At 36.5% G+C, this 14,418-nt stretch overlaps 1 protein-coding gene across 1 annotated transcript in view; it reads left to right on the top strand.

Annotated features, from left to right (window-relative positions):
- Positions 1-11,478: 11,478 nt before the first annotated feature.
- The window catches only part of LOC138710705 (cerebellar degeneration-related protein 2-like), a 398,695-nt gene continuing 395,755 nt past the window's right edge, over positions 11,479-14,418 (top strand). The window contains exon 1 of the mRNA XM_069841769.1: positions 11,479-11,787. Within this exon, the coding sequence (XP_069697870.1) occupies positions 11,658-11,787 (130 nt within the window). The 5' untranslated portion in view covers positions 11,479-11,657. The remainder of the gene's footprint in view (positions 11,788-14,418) is intronic.

Genomic DNA, 14,418 nt, shown 5'->3' on the forward strand with positions numbered 1-14,418 from the left:
TCAGAATTAGGCATTTCCCGAAGACCTGTATGACCAACTGAGCTTCTTAATCAACTGTATCTCTGGTGGTAGTGTTATGTGCTATCGATAAAGACACTACAATCACTTCACATTAACAAGATACAGTAAAGCAGTAACAAATTCAAAAACAATCTTTCTACTGTAGTTATATTCACAACTGAAACTGTTCTGTTGATTCACTAATTTAATCCCTGAATAGTTAACATATGCATATAATATTACAACAAAACTTATCTTGTAGTAATAGCATCAGTGAGTGGCCACATCCGCCTCCTAGTCTTGTTACAACAAGGGTGACTTCTCCTTCGTTTCAGCATGCTGTGTGTCTTCTCTCGGAGTCTTGAAGTGCGAAGTATACACAAAATTGCTTCTAGTGTCAGATGCAATTAGTAATTACGAATATCTCCCGGGTTTCAGCACCAAAATTATGTGGGGAATGCAAAGAGAGAAGACGTGTCGTCGTGCTCACTAAAAGACTGCTTTATTGAATTAAAAGTTACAACAATGAAAAAAACCGCCGTTGCTACAACAAACAATAGAATAGCCGAAATAGAAAGTTACAGTATAACATAGTTCAATAGGGTGGTCATAGATGGCAGGGGTGTCTTTAATCCTCCACATAAAGTAATACTATTGCACTTTGTCCTGACGAATATTTTTCTAGTTATCATAGATTTTTTAAAATATTTTAGATCATCCTCCAAATTGTCCAAATATCTACGCCTGTTCTTTTAATATACTGTTAACAGTTTTATCTGCCACTTACACAACAGTGTACAGTTTACTAGATGCATTTTATAATCCAGTTCTCTATTTTTAGATTTCGGAATCTTATGAACCAGGCTCAAAAACACTCCCAATGAATACCGCATATACATCAATACACATGATGCCATTCTTAATCTCTAGTGCCTAAACATCTGTAGAAAAGTCGTTCCCCACGTTTTCTTTCTTTCTGCTCAAACGATTTTCACTTTTTTAATAGGTAAAGTTGTGTAAACTGAACCTAACTTAGAGTGACTAGGCAGTGTATGCAGAGCTGTTCTCGAATTCCGCGTCAAGTTAGTTGAACAGTTTGATGCCAGGTAGTAAACAAATGTATGATGTACTGTATACCAACACTTTGCCTAATCACAAGCAATGGTTTTTGATATCTCAAGAACTATTTGAGTTAGACTATTGAAACCTTTTGCTTCTGTGTTCTTTGAATTAAAGAACATTCCAGAAAATTTTGTGTCTGTTTATTTCTGAGACACACTCTTTCTCTCTCTCTGCGTGCGTGTCAACAAAACTACAAATTTACATTAGAGCCGTAGAAATATAGAATGATTTTCCCTATATATAATAATATAAGTCGTAGATCTCCAGTGGGGCAAGGCTTCCTGCTTGGGCAGAGGTGGCTCGAGTCTTGACCATCAGAAGAGCCGATCTGATGGTCTATATATTTACATTCCTAGTTTTATTGTCCACAATTACACTAGCACTGGTTGTCGCTGCCGCTCAAAGTTGGTTGACTATCCTTCCACCGAGTTCTTTGGCGTCCTATTCTGGTCCACAGTCCTCCTAGCTGCAACTTGAACTCTTCCCTCCATCTGGTTCTTGGTCGTCCACGGTTTCTCCAGCCAATTCTTGAATCCCACAGTGTCGCCGTGTGTGCCCATCTGGTAGCTTGCATTCTTACTACGTGTCTTCCCCAATGCCATTTCATCCTATTAGCTAGTGTGACCACGTCCTCTATGCCGCTTCTTTGCCATACTTCTTCGTTTCTGACTCTGTCCTTCAGGCTTAGTCTGAGTATTTTCCTTTCCATTCTTCTTTGACATCTTCTTAATTTTAATGTCTGTTTGTGAGTGACCAGGATTGCGCCCCATACAGAAGTACAGGTGCAATGCAGCTGTTGAAGATCTGCCTCTTGTTCTGCAATTTCTGGCTCTTATCCATTAGGTTGAAGGACAGACTCCAAAACTTTTCCATGCTGATGCTATTCGTCTATCGATTTCTTTATCCATGCTGTTCTGAAATGATATGGTCGGATATCATAATATCTATATATATATCATTTGAGAGTGTGGATGAAGATTTGGTTTGTGTCTTGTATTAAAATTATTAATATTCTAATCATTACTAAAAGTATCTTGATTTTTAACATATAACATCATTAGGGAAAGAATATATTTGATGTCAGATTAGTTAACCCAAAATATTAGTCCATATTATTGAATGATATCATGCAAAGAAACCTATTTTAAGGTGTAAGACTAAGACACGAGGCAAATGCATATCAGGCAGAACTCAGTTTATGAGTAATTTATTCTGTGTGTGTATGCAGCCCATAGTAATATGAGCAGACCACGTAAATGTGAATCATAGTCTGTTGCAAACCAACTTTGCAGAAAGTAGTAAGGCTTTGATTGGCGATAGAGCTGTCAAATCTCTTTTAGTTTTGTTATGGAGGAGGGAGATAAAATCATAGTGCCTGAAACATAATATATTGAAATGTGCCATCTTTGTAACATTCATTTTTGTTTACTGTGGAGAGGACAGTGGAGTCTGCTAGCATTATTACTATATGCAAAGTTGGCAAGATAATTTACTTGTCACTTTTCTTACGTAAATTACACTTAATTGACTTGGCATAGAAAACCAGTTTATGCAGACTTGAAAAACTAATTTTCTTTCATGTATTAGTAATATAAAATATTGAATTATACAATCCAACCATGATACATTTTTCTGGGGACTAGAAAAGTTGTATTGTTATATCAGGGTTAGTGTTTTATTGTGGGTTTATGAAATTTGCCCAAATTTATGTTCTTAAAGACAATATTGTATAAATAATTATAAAAAATTACATACTATGAGATAACATGTATTCACAATTTGATTTTTCGACTCAAATATGCCATTTGGATTGTATTTTTTCATAACTTCAGCCATTTTAATGGAGTGCCAAGAATTAGCATTGTCAATGGGAGCAGATTCTAATCCCATGTCTATCTTTAAAACGTTGTACTCAACTGTTCCTTATTTTGAAGTTCAAATCATCAAATACATTGGCAAAATTAAGCGCTTTTTGATACAGGGCCTGTTATAGGAATGTTAAGTGCCCTCATTTCATTAAACCATTTCAAGGTAGCAATGTAAACGTCTTCTACAGCCACAGTTTTTGAATGCTTATGTTCAGGATTAATTTTACTTCTTGCAGCACTGTTCTCTATTTCCTTGCATTTCTTTATGAATGTTGCGAGTGTTGACTGCACAAACCCATAATTTTTAGCTACTTAAGTCTCCTACAGTCCTCTCTCAGAATCATTAAATGCAGCTAATTTTGTCTCCAAAGTGATTTGTTTTCGTGTTACACGTGCTGTCATTAACAACTAACACTCGAATGTGACAAGTGGCAGGCGGTCAGGAAGACGATGGCAGGAGCCATAAAACCAAATCCTGTTACGAGTCACGTATCCTTGAAAGACATAGAGTTATATTGTAACACACTCCTTGTACAGAATGCTAAGATCTGTCAACAAAAATATGAAAGAGAGTAGAAGAAATAACGGGAAAAACATCTTTAAGAGGGTGATATCAACTGGAAAGTGAAATATTGAACCTGAAAAGCAAGTAAATAAAAAAATTATTATGCTTTTATCGTTCCATTGGGGTTTCTTAAAAATTTTACCATCATTGTAATATGGGAATTTTTTTCTTTTATTTTCAACACATGGAGTGCTAATGTTTGCCACAGTTTTTTTTTATTGGTTATAGTAGTGCTGTGAAACATACTTAGTTATGAGTAGGGAGCAGATTTTTAAGCACTAAAGGCTAATATTCCAACTCGCTCTAGTTGTGAAATAGCAAGCAATACCCCCCCCCCCCCCCCCCCGGTAAAAATAATACTGCTGAGTTTGAAAACGTTAGCCAGTCCATACTATTGGCTAGAGCTCCTGCTGACATAGATTTGTGGGTGGCTTCAGTAGACAGTGCTCACTTTTCAAAGACAAGTTCAAATGAACATTATTCACAAATAGCATGCGAACTTCACTAGATTCATTCTCCAGGCTCTGTGTCCCAGCTCTCCTCTATTAAATTTTGGCATCAAAACGGTTCTGACATATCCATTCAAGTAAAGTGGCCACGTTCAATTAGTAGGCTAGCGGTGTCAAAGAGGACGGAAGCTTTGTAGTTTCAATAATTTTAATTATGTCGCGCTGTCCATTGTCGTCAAGTCTTTTGAAGGCCGCTCCAATACTCCACGCGGAGTGTATGGACGGAAGCTTTGTAGTTTCAATAATTTTAATTATGTCGCACTGTCCATTGTCGTCAAGTCTTTTGAAGGCCGCTCAAATACTCCATGTTATATTAATATATAGCAGCAACAAACAAGATGTAACAACGTCGCATTTTCATTTTATTATCGGTGCATGCAATAAAGACCTACAAATCTTAAAAAGAATGCTGCTGCCTAATAATTAAACGAGGCTACTATATACTCAGTGTCATTTGTAATGTTTAGTACTGGTACCTAAAAATCCAATCTCTAGTTATGGATGATACATCTATGTGTATAATATAATGGTTATTTGTAGTAGAGTTTTCCCAACGAATTTCATTGAATATAAAGCTGACGGTTTACCAGTGTTACACACAAGCAAGAGGTGACATGTTTGTTTACGTATACATCCTTTTTTTTTCTTTCTTTACCAGTGCTACACACAAGCAATGGATGGCATATTTCATTACAGTCTTTCTTTTTTTTTTCTTCTTCCTACCTTCCTTTCTTGTGTTTATATCTGCCTTACTGTTTTCTCTCGTTACCTCTTTCTGTCTTTCTTACTTTAGCAATTTCTTTTTTCCTTTTTGTCCCCTTTTCGCTTTTCATCTTTACTCATCTTTCCAATGTCTTCTTATTTAAGATACATTTTGTGTTCTGTTTGTCTTCAATTTATAATTTTATCAGACTGAGGAAATCGATACAGTGAAGAATTTTTGTTTTGCAATAATTCAGTAACCAATTAACATAAATGGCAACATATTATAGGGTGATATACTAGAATTTGTTATATTTGCTTTTTCCTTTGGTAGCAATAATTATTGTTTTTATGTTAAAGGCTGCTTAAAATTTATAGATTCTGTGTCATTTATTTAGTTGCTTTTATAGAGAAAATGTGATATTTTCTATATATATATTGACTTGTGAAACTTAATTTGTGCGAAATATGATGCAAAATATCGTAGTGTTACCGGTAAGTCCTTTAGTGTACAGACCCAAAAATAAAATTTGGGTGACCTGAATTTTGTTTGTGGGTCTGTACAATGTAGTTATACAACATGCTATATATAACAATATCCAGAACGAATTAGTACTATGCGTGTATCCACCATCCTCCCATTTATTAACACATGTATCTGGATTTTCTCACAAACTGAATGAATGTCTTCCTAATTCAGGATTAAGCTTATATCACTTTAATATTTGATAGCATTTCTTGAGGCTCTTTTATTTTTAATAAGTAATTTTAAGAGATTGTAAATTACGGAAATGTTAGCCACATTTTTATGTTACTTTTATTACTGTATTTGTGACAGTACTAGCTTGATCTACGGTTTATTCGAATGCTTTGTGGGAACAGCTGCAAGGAAATTTACACTGTGTTACAGGCCATAGTAAGGACTCTTGTGCTCTGTCATGATACATACATTGTACTCTTCAATTAAGGAATCATTGCATGTAGATTTGTATAACTTTCTAATGTTTATTGCCATTTAATGGTATATATATTTCAACTTCATAGTGATATACTTGAAATATGGTGTTTAAATTATATTGCAATGGACAGTTACAGATACAGTATGTTACTACAATCGACTTAAATGTTGTAACATTGGTGGAATTTTTTTTAAACTGAGGTAGACTAAATGTGTACCAAGAGGAGTCTACTCCTCTTGATGTGTACCTACCTATACACAGCTTTCCAATGGTGTAAAGAGTGATTTTCATCAAATACAAACGGTAAACCAAAGTTTGTATAAAATTGTTTTGTAAAATCAGGTATTTCAGTCTTGCTGAAAACTTTCCTCTTGCTGACTATATGATGTGCTCATTATATTATATTATATTATATTATATTATGTATCTCTTTAGCAATGCCTGCACTTCTGAGCAGCAGTTCATTCAGGAATCCCACTACATCACACATGCATAATATGTTATATCTGTGTTCCGTATTTAAGCAAAATTATTTTTGTATGGATAATGGTGGCCATTTTTGAATTTTGTACTTGTGTAATAATATCATGATATTGTTGTAATTGCTACGACAGCTTAGTATTTGTGTGATAAGACTGATTATTTTCAGAAGTCAATAAACGTTGAAAACCAGTTTGTAATCTTTGCTTGCTTTGTCCACTTACTTTGTTCCTACTTTCAGGCAGAGTACAAATCAGATGTTTTGACAATAGGGGGGAAGTTAAATGTTGGTACAACATAATTATATTTAATTTCATAATATAAAATAAAAATAAATGCAGTAATTACCAATTAATCTGGTGAATAGTAGCAAAGAAAATTTTTTTTGAGTCAATGAGACATGTATAATGATGAGTAACTACTCTTTACTTGAAATCCTTGAGTAGTTACTCTATTCTTATGGATAATAAGAAATTACTCTTTGCTCTGACAATAGCAAGTTCTCAACAAGAGAATAGTTACACTTCCCGCCTGGGATCTGCAAGCATGAGTGACGCCACGTGGTGGGTAGAAGCAGTACTATAGTATATGCTCGCGCATGTGCACACTCTGTTTTACAGACGAAGCTAATGGGCGCTATGCTTTCAGATTCCAGGCGTCTAGTGTACTCTCACTGGAATAATTACTTAAAATTTCATATGTATGAGTCGAGTATTCACTTTTTGCAGAGTAAATTACTCGACAACGTAAAGAATTACTCATGTAATGACTTCTCATCTTAAGTAGAGTATTTACTTACCGAGAGTTTGCTCAGGAATAGATTATCGGAGAATTTACTGGAATTTGATACGAGGGTATACTGAAAAGTAATGTCTTCTATTTCTTTTTTGTCACTAAATAGTTAAAAATTTTTAGTGATAGTACATTGTATTCAGTGAACTTTCTGCTTTCAATGACGCAAGTTTCGTATCTCTGCCAATAGAGAGCTCTCAGTTATAGCCTGAAACATGGTGACGTGTACCAGCACTATGTCGTTGCATCTGAAGCAGCATGCAGTGATTGAGTTTTTAACTGCAGAAAATGTGCCCCCGATAGACATTCATCGGAGATTGAAGGCTGTTTATCTTAATCAGTGTGTCGACATCAGTACTGTGCGATGTTGATCTACTCATGCTGGTAATGAACATGGTGAAACTCTCAACTTGTGTGACAAAGAACACAATGGAAGACCACATACTGCAAGTGATGATGCTTATCGGAATTGTGTCAGTGAACTCATTATAGCAAAGCATTGCAGAACAGAGATTCTGGAAAATTTGCGCACAATGGGTGCCCCAAATGCTCTTTCCTCACATGAAACAGAAGAGATTGAACATTTGCCAACAATTATTTTTGCTCTACCGAACGTGAAGGTGATGAATTCTTAAAGAACATTGTCACAGGTGACGAAAGCTGGGTACACCACTTCGATCCCGAAAACAAGAGGTCATCAACAAGTTCAAGGCTGTGCCATCAGCAGGCAAACTCATGCTTACAGTCTTTTGTGCTATTCAAGGTGTGGTGCATATGGAATTCATGCCTAAAGGCACTACCATTAATTCTGTAAGGTATTGTGAAACCCTAAAAAATCTGAAAGCACGAATTCGAAGGGTTCGTCCAAGTATGGAGCAGTCCCTCATACAGCATGACAACGCTCGTCTGCATACCAGTCCAATGACAACAGAACACATTCAGCACCTTGGTTTCGCTGTTGTTGATCATCCTCCATATAATCCCGATCTGGCGCCATCAGTTTGTCATCTGTTCCCAAAACTTACAGAACATCTGAGAGGACTTCTCTTTGATTCTGACGATGCAGTGCAGACAGAAGTGAGGCTGTGGTTTCGTCATTAGAGTGAAACATTCTACAGTGACGGTATCAAGAAACTGGTCACACGTTGGGAGAAGTATTCATTGTCAGGGCGATTATGTGGAAAAATAAAACTACAGGTGTGAACAATAAGGTTGTAGCAAGTTACCAGTTTTGTTTCACTCAAATAACTATAAAACTTGTCACATAAAAAAAAAATTAGGAGGCATTACTTTTCAGTATGCTCTCATACATATGTGTTACATAAAGTAAATATTGTAAATAAGGATATATTTAACGAATTTATATGGACAATTTTCTTTGATGTGACGAAATTCCTGTAGGTTCTTTCTGTTGGAAAATTATATTCCAGTCATCCACTGGGCTGCAAAAATTGTCGGCAGGAAAATCTTAGACATGGCCCTTCAATTACACAGACCTGCAAAATTAAATTTTTGTTTTGTGGCACAGGGTTGAACAGGTCTCTAAACCTAATTTTGGTACTCAGGAGTGGCGATCTTGGGCTTGTCTGATTCGGCTTGGGATTCCCTTCTCTCCTATTGTGCTCGTCTCCACGTTTGCATTCTTTCAACGTTTGAATTTCGGGAAATTTTAAAAGTTCACAAATTTTCAGACGATTCTTTTTTAAAGCTGATCCGATTTACGCAGAATCATTTATTTTTGTTTATTCAGTCGATCTTGTCGCGCTCCATTGATCAATACCTCAAACATAGGATGAGTTCATATGTTACGGAGTTCTGTGCATAAAATGGCCGCCTGTATGCATTTTTCGAGGCATGTTTTGTCCCACCCGTCTCGCTGGCCTTGAGGGTCCAAACAGTTTTGAGTGGGTGTTTACGGTTATGGAACTCCTCTGTTTGAACGGTGACGTACTTTTCGTTACAGTATGTTTATTTCTTCAAAAGTTAATAAGCGATTCTAATGTAACACTTTGTTTGGGCATCTGTACCGAGTGGTTGGTGAACTAATAAAGTCTACAGTACAAACTTCATAATATAAACATTAACTAAGCACCATACTTGTATTAACCCCTGCGGTAGCTGAATGGTCAGACCTTCAGCCTGTCAACACCTCTTATCAGTTCCACTATGTCCCCACTACCAGCTTCCCCTGTGATATTCTTCTCTGGCCAGGGCTGGTGAGATAAGTCCCACACTGTACCCGTGCTTATGGCAGTTGCAATAACATTGACGGAAGTTTTAAATTAAAAAAAAAACTTAAAAAAATAACTAGGACGAAGCAATGATTATGCGAGAGGATTAGCTACGCTGTTTTTAATTTACTTCAGAACCTAAAAGTCAACGAACTAAATGACTTAAAGAATCATTCGCAAATGGATGATATATTTTTAACTCCGTTATTTAACGACTCTGTAACAACTACTGGGTAAAGCCTTGGTTTTCCTGAGCTCGCATGCGTCGGTTCAGAAAGACCAAGGCTTTATTTAGCGTTGATAGAATTGGTGATAGCGAGATGGCATTTGGTGAGATGAGGCCGAGGATTTGCCATAGATTACCTGACATTTGCCTTACGTTTGGAGAAAACCTCGGAAAAGATCCCAAACAGGTAATCAGCCCAAGTGGGAATCGAACCCATGTCCGAGCGAAACTCCGGATCAGCAGGCAAACGTGTTACCTCTTGAGCTACGTCGGTGGCTGCGAATGGGTGATACTCTGTTCACGAAGCAACTAGAAATAGTAGGTAACACAACTGAAAAACAGAACACTGTTATGAGAGGGTAAGTGCTGAGGAGAGACTCGGTGTGACTCTAAGATACTTGACTGTCGAAAATAGCTACGAAGACTTAAAATTCTCTACAGCTACATAATCAGAAGATATTCCATCAACAAACTTTTAAGTTCTCGTCGAAGAGCACAACAGAATCTGTTTTTTTTTTTTTAGTGGCTATTACACTTTTACTACGTCATACTTTTGATCAATAAATAGGAAAGAAAGGACGTGTTTCAACCAATCATGCCTGTTTATCCTACAATTTTATCACTTCTCTAGCATTTGTTTATTTTTATCACTTCCCTCCCATTTGTTTTTATCACTTCCCTAGCATTTGTTTCTTTGTTTACCAACATTTCAAACTGCAAATTCTTTACGGTACTATAAAACATACTTTGCGATTGTCATTTGTTTTCCGCATAAATAGTCCTGAAAATGGCGGCTCCGTTTAAGTATTTTGGTGAAGGTAACATTCGTGAATTAGAATTTTAGTAAGTCATTTAATATCTGTATTATTGTATTAGACTAGTCTACTATATTTCTTCTAATCATCATATATTTTTTTCTGTTTTTATCACCTCCCTACCATTTGTTTCTTTGTTTGCTAACATTTCAAATTGCGAATTCTTTACGGTACTATAAAACATTCTTTGCGATCGTCATTTGTTTCCCCGCATAGATAGTCGACTGAAAATAGCGGCTCTGTTCAAACGTTTTAGTGAAGGTAACATTAGTGAAATAGAATTTTAGTAAGTCAATATTTTGTATACAAAAGAAATATGTTATCTGTAACTGCTGTACAAAGTTTCATGAGAATTTGTTAGATAGGAAAAAAAATTATTAATTTTGGCACTAGAGGGAGGCGGATCGCATAGAAAACCACAAGCCACAAAGTTCAATTTACAGTCCTTTTTCCATGGTACCACTCGTGACGTCAGAATAAATTTTTCAAGTCAAAACATTACAATTTTTTTCTTCTTATTGGTCGAATATTGACGTTTCAAGTGAAAAATTAAGTAATGAAATGAAATGTCATAATACGGTTTATTTAATTTTAAATTGGAATGATGGCGGTCACAATGGATATCTATAATTTCCAAATGATGTTATTTAGGTATGTTATGAATTAATTAATTTTCACTGGAGAAATATTACGTAGGCAGCCCCTTTTTGTATATATATATATATATATATATATATATATATATATATATATATATATATATATATATATAGGATCGACCGCTGTAGTGTAACGGTTGGCATGTCTGACCGTAAAACGAGCGGGCCCGGACTAAAATTCTGGTTGGGACAAGTTGCTTTGTTGAGGTTTCTTCCGGGGTTTTATCTCAATCCGTTAAGAGCAAATGCTGGGTAACTTTCGGCGCTGGACTCCGCTTTCATTCCGTTGGTATTATCATCTTCATTTCACTAGATAAGCATTGCAGTTGATAAAGCGTCGTAAAATAAACCAATTAAAATACATATCTACAGTTCCCACACACTGAAAATTCCGCAGTGACATTTGCGATATTCTCTTTCATTTGCAGTTATCAGTTGGTAGTTCACATGTGTGTGGATAGATGGCAGAAAGTGAGCGAAATTTAAATAGATGGTTCTGAAGGTAGTGTAGCAGATATATAAACCATTTCGCAAAAAGTAGCAATGTTAAGTGAAGACTATCGTAAGAGACAATTTGCTCGTTTCTCTAATTCGTGTTTTTGTATGTTGAAGAATAACGTAGTTTTGTGTTCGATGTTGAGTTTTTTCACGCGAAGTAATTTATTAGGGTTGTTACTTAGTGCCGCGTCTGAAACTCAGTGAAAAGTGTTTTCAAACTTTTTTATCAACATGTCTTTTCAAACGATTGAGGCTGTATACACAACAAATAACTCAGATGATGAGGAAGAGAACGAAATGTCATATGACGCAGGTGTTGAGAGCGGTTACACATGTTCATGTAATACGTCCTATGAGAAGGGTGAGTACAGTAGCCTACACATTCTGCATTTGTTTTCTCGCAAATTCGCATATTACACGTTGTAATCATTTTCAATGTTAGGCCCTACTTTGTTAGGCCTATATACGGACATCGGTAGTGTCATCTATTAGTCCCTCTTCACTCATGGGACCGGGATTGTCCTCGCGCAGACCGCTTGGGTAGGCCCATCGTACTACCCGGGATGAAACGGTGTGCATGCCTTAAGACAGTGGTTGGCAAAGATGACGTATTATGAAATACAGCCCGCAAAACATAGAACTGGGAAGGAGGGAGGTATATGAGGAGAAGTCACAATTGCAAGTATTGCGTGCGCAGAGACGGACAGTGAACATACCGAAACTAAAGAAAAGTTAAATTAAGTTTATGTCCATGTATATTTATTCAGTTCTTTTTCATTTTTGTATGATTTGATTTATTTTTTCTGTAATTTTAATATAATTTAAACATTAAGATGGAGTGTAATTAACTCATTAAAATTAGGAATCGAGCTGCGTGTAGCGAAATTTATCTGAGCAACGAGATATTCGTCTGTCCTACGCGAAGTTCTTTTTTATTTTACAACTGATCCTGTCGTCTTTACTTGAACACTGCGGTCGGTCTGGGTGGCGCAGTCGGTACAGTGCTGGACTTCTGCGCCCGAGATTGCGGGTTCGATCCCGGCCCAGGTCGATGGCATTTAAGTGTGGTGAGTCATGCCTTACTCCTCCATCCTGCTTGTGTGCTAAAGTTTCTTTTTTTTCTCTTGAATATGTTTTTGCACCAGGAATTTTTGTGTAGACGTAGACGATACTGCACATTGACACAAATTACAAAATAAAATTTTATTGTCAGTTGATAAACCATCATCTTTAAATTCTGAGTGTTATATAGAGTGTTAGTTGGGAGACCGGAGGGAAAAAGACCTTTGGGGAGGCCGAGACGTAGGTGGGAAGATAATATTAAAATGGATTTGAGGGAGGTGGGATATGATGGTAGAGACTGGATTAATCTTGCTCAGGATAGGGACCAATGGGAGGCTTATGTGAGGGCGGCAATGAACCTCCGTGTTCCTTAAAAGCCAATAAGTAAGCAAGTAAGGTTATTTTACGTGGAAGGAGTCCATAATCGTATCTATTTTTAAGAAGGGGCACAAGACTAACTGTAGTAATTTTCGAGGAATATCACTTTTGTTGACGTCGTACAAAATTTTGTCGAATATCCTTTTGAGAAGATTAACTCCATATGTAGATGAAATTATTGGGGATCATCAGTGTGGTTTTAGGCGTAATAGATCGACTATTGTTCAGATTTTTTGTATTCGACAGATATTGGAGAAAAAATGGGAGTATAAGGGTACAGTACATCAGTTATTCATAGATTTCAAAAAGGCGTATGACTCGGTTAAGAGAGAAGTTTTATATAATATTCTTATTGAATTTGGTATTCCCAAGAAACTAGTTCGATTAATTAAAATGTGTCTTAGTGAAACTTACAGCAGAGTCCGTATAGGCCAGTTTCTATCTGATGCTTTTCCAATTCACTGCGGGATAAAGCAGGGAGATGCACTGTCACCTTTACTTTTTAACTTCGCTCTAGAATATGCCATTAGGAAAGTTCAGGATAACACAGAGGGTTTGGAATTGAACGGGTTACATCAGCTTCTTATTTATGCGGATGACGTGAATATGTTAGGAGAAAATCCACAAACGATTAGGGGAAACACGGAAATTCTAGTTGAAGCAAGTAAAGCGATTGGGTTGGAAGTAAATCCCGAAAAGACTAATGGCCGGTTTGTCCAAGTATTGTTAGAACACTTAACAACTGTTAAACCTTCAACAGTTTGTTAAATACAGTTTTTCCATTTGTTCAACACCAGTTTGGCTTAACAGATTCTTAACCGTTTGTTAACTTTAAATGTAGGATTTCAGGCCGTTAACTCATTTAACAAACAGTTAAACATGGCGGTTAACACCACAGCTGTTCAGACAAAAGTTGTGAAAATATATTATGTTTCTCTTCTAGGAATGTTTAGAGTAAGGGCCGGTTTCACCAAGCTTCAGTAAATCAGTTCAAATGAAACATTAACTAGTACTGAACATTAAAATATTTACACGAGTACATTTATATGTGCACTGTCTCCGTAGACTTCAAGCCGAGCAGCTATATGTGCGTTGTCGCTCTGGTTACGTCATGGCTCACCGGTGGAGCAGTCAGTAGCGAGTTGGCTTGCCATCCATGTGGTCTGTGTTCGATTCTCGGCGATAACTTTTTTTTTATTAACGTAACTAATTTTTATACATGTTACCTTTCTTCATTTTTTAATTTTGTGTAGTGGAACGAATTATTTCGCAACTCTGGCTCAACTAGGAGAATTTAAAAAAACTCTTGGGAGATCAATTTTCTTCCCGAAATAAAACAAAGATAAACAAACAAATTAAAGAAAAATAAAAGAAATACACATGTGGATCTAATACATTGTCCACATGCCACCGGCGTCTATCACTGTCTGGCATTTTCGGGGCATTGAGTCCACCAGATCGCGGAAATAGTTCTGGTCCTTAGCGAAATCTTCCCAGGTAGCCAGAACTTGATCCCAGAACTGATCTGGATTTTGAGGTGGGATGTCTCGAT

Source organism: Periplaneta americana, chromosome 12 (genome assembly GCF_040183065.1).
Source record: "Periplaneta americana isolate PAMFEO1 chromosome 12, P.americana_PAMFEO1_priV1, whole genome shotgun sequence".
Taxonomy (NCBI): Eukaryota; Metazoa; Arthropoda; class Insecta; order Blattodea; family Blattidae; genus Periplaneta; species Periplaneta americana.